The sequence below is a fragment of the Nannochloropsis gaditana genome (assembly GCF_000240725.1).
Source record: "Nannochloropsis gaditana CCMP526 unplaced genomic scaffold scaffold1001, whole genome shotgun sequence".
NCBI lineage: Eukaryota > Eustigmatophyceae > Eustigmatales > Monodopsidaceae > Microchloropsis > Microchloropsis gaditana.
In genome coordinates this window covers 3541-6002 of record NW_005802952.1, presented here as the reverse complement: position 1 = coordinate 6002, position 2462 = coordinate 3541, and the positions used below count along the sequence as shown (strand labels likewise).

The 2462-nt window shown below is 58.2% G+C and overlaps 1 protein-coding gene across 1 annotated transcript; it reads right to left on the bottom strand.

Moving 5' to 3' along the window:
• Window positions 1-193: 193 nt before the first annotated feature.
• NGA_0721200 (uncharacterized protein) lies at window positions 194-1024 on the bottom strand (the record flags this gene model as incomplete). Its single annotated transcript, XM_005852705.1, has 2 exons — window positions 730-1024; window positions 194-365 (listed from the first exon to the last, which is right to left on the bottom strand). Coding segments are annotated over exons 1-2 (408 nt in total), but the record flags the coding sequence as incomplete, so codon positions are not given.
• Between the last annotated feature and the right edge of the window lie 1438 nt (window positions 1025-2462).

Genomic DNA, 2462 nt, shown 5'->3' with positions numbered 1-2462 from the left:
GGGCGGGGGAGGAAATCGAGGGGGCGTCCGATGTAGGAAAGTGAGCTCGGCGTCCGACAGGATCCTCCCCTCCCCCCGTGCCTCTTCCTCCGCTTCCCCTCTCTCCCTCCACCCCTCGCTCCCCCAAAGCGCCTGAAGAAGGCCGAGAAGAGGGCGCTCGCCGGGCTTCCGCGGCCACGGCCGTGAGTAACGGCCAATCCACCGTTTCCAAAAACCCGACGAGCAATGCCCGATAGGTCGGGCTTTTGGCGAGGAGGAAGAGTTGAAGAAGCTGGCGGGTGAAGAGAGCCAGGGACGACAAGGAGTAGGAAGGGAGGTGAGGGAGGACGGAGGCGAGTGCTTCGAACTGACGGCCGACAGCGTCGCTGGTCAAGGAAGGGAAGGAGGGGGGGAGGGAAGGAGGGAAGCGGGGAAAGATGTGGGGAAATGGAGGGAGAGAGAGGTTGAAAACCGATGCGAGGGATTTTAAGATGAAGATGTGAGGTTTTGTGATGCCTCAACCCCAGTTGTGCCCTCCTCGCGTATAAGCTTCATCCTCCTCGGCAGTACTGTCCTTCCTCATGTGAGCAAGAATCTCGCCCGTATTCTCTCTCTTTCGCTTTCACATCGGTCACAAATATTGCAGGACTCTCTTACAATTGTTTCCGGAAAAATTCCCATTTTTCTTCTCGGTGAGAGGCTCAATGTTCTCCTTACACCCAGACCGGGAAGTGTTTAGCCTCCCCCTACCTCGCAATGGCCTCCGCGTGCTTCATGACATATAAGGGGTTTAACAGGCTTTGCTCCCCTTTGTCATCCCACCCTTGTCCACTGCTTTCTCTTCCGCCGTTTGAAACTTTTCGTGCGCCCGTGACCAGATTATCAGCGGGAAGCAGCACCGGATGATCATTGGGTATTACTCGCTCGTACAGAGCCCGGGTGACGCTTGGAAGGGAGGGGCGAGGAAAGGTGCCAGCTCCCTCCATTTGGGCCCTTCACAATGCGTCCAAGCTGGCAGGAGGAAGACAAACTCCACACCACCTGTACGTATGCGCACAATTCGTGTCGAAATCATGGGGAAATCGGCGTTTAGTCTCAGTCTTGAAGGACACGAGGCTCGGGCGATGGTCTCCAACTCCGTGCAGCAAACGGACTTGTCCAAACCCGTGATGTGGGGCAACATGTTCACACACCCAATATACTTTGCGCATTATCGACACAGGCAGGCCCAGGAGGAATGGAACGGAGGCATCCACCTTTCCGGTGGAGCAAAGGGAAAATTAAGGGCCTGGTGTTTCGGTTTTGCATGATTGGCCATCTCCCTGGGCTGGGGAGGTCAAGTCCCCCTGCCTTCGCCACCACCTCCTCTACCTGTCTCTCCCTCTCTATCCCGTGCATGTCTTTGGCTTCTGTCACCTCAGGAAGTACCACAGCAATATGCTCCCCCTCAATATCCCCTGGGGGATGTGGTTTCATCCCCACGACCAGACCTTTGTCTCCACAATTCAGACGACCTTGCCTCCTCCCCTTGCTCCTCAACGTCCGAGGAGGGGCATTGGAGGCAGCTTCAGCAAATTCTTTCGGCACTGACGCAAGTGAGGGTAGTAATGCTGACTCAACTCCATCAACAGAGTCCGTGACGGACCCTGCAGAAGAGGCAGAAAGTGAAGAAACCCTCTCCCAGAGCCTGAAAGAGGCCATCCGCCTTGAGAACGACGACATCACGTCGGTGTACGCTCCCAGTGACGCGGAGGCCCTGCGGAATGGACACGAAGGAACGGAAGTTCCTCAATGGTCCATAGCGGAGGAGGAGGCGGATGGAGAGGGGGAAGGGAAGGAAGAGGACGAGGTGGGGGCAGGGAGGCCGGTCCCGATGTCTTCCCTCCCCCTCACTGAGCGCACCGCCTTCGTAATCATCGACCCTTTCTCCCCTTTCCTCGGCCGATATTTGAAACGGCGGGCACAGGCCATGGGCCTCGTTTGTATCGACGTCCTCTCCCCGTACACGGTGGCCAGCCTCCAGGACGGCCCCCGGAAGTGGCGGGCGCCGTGGCCGGGAGCCGAAAAAAAATGGGCGGCCCATCTCCCTGCCTTCAAACGCGTGGCGTTTGTGTTGTCCGAGTCCGACCACGGGGCGGCCACGGCCGAACGGATGCACGCGGCCGTGGGGGCGCCGGGGAACGGGGTAAATCCTACCCGGAGGAACAAGTACCTGACGAACAGGGCCCTCCAGGCCCGCGGCGTCGGTTACACCCGGCAGGTGCGCCGTTGAGAATTTGAAATTTTTAACGAGAACATGATGCGTGGGGACCACATACTCTTTCCTACCGCCTCCTCCGTCAGCCACACTCTGGTATGGCCTCTTTCTACCTCCTCACGGGCTCCCTTCCCTCCTCCTCATCACCTTCAGATCCTAGCCGAGACTTGGGAGGAAGCCGAAGCCTTTGTCCGCAATCAACTCCTCCCCACCCATCCCACGTCCT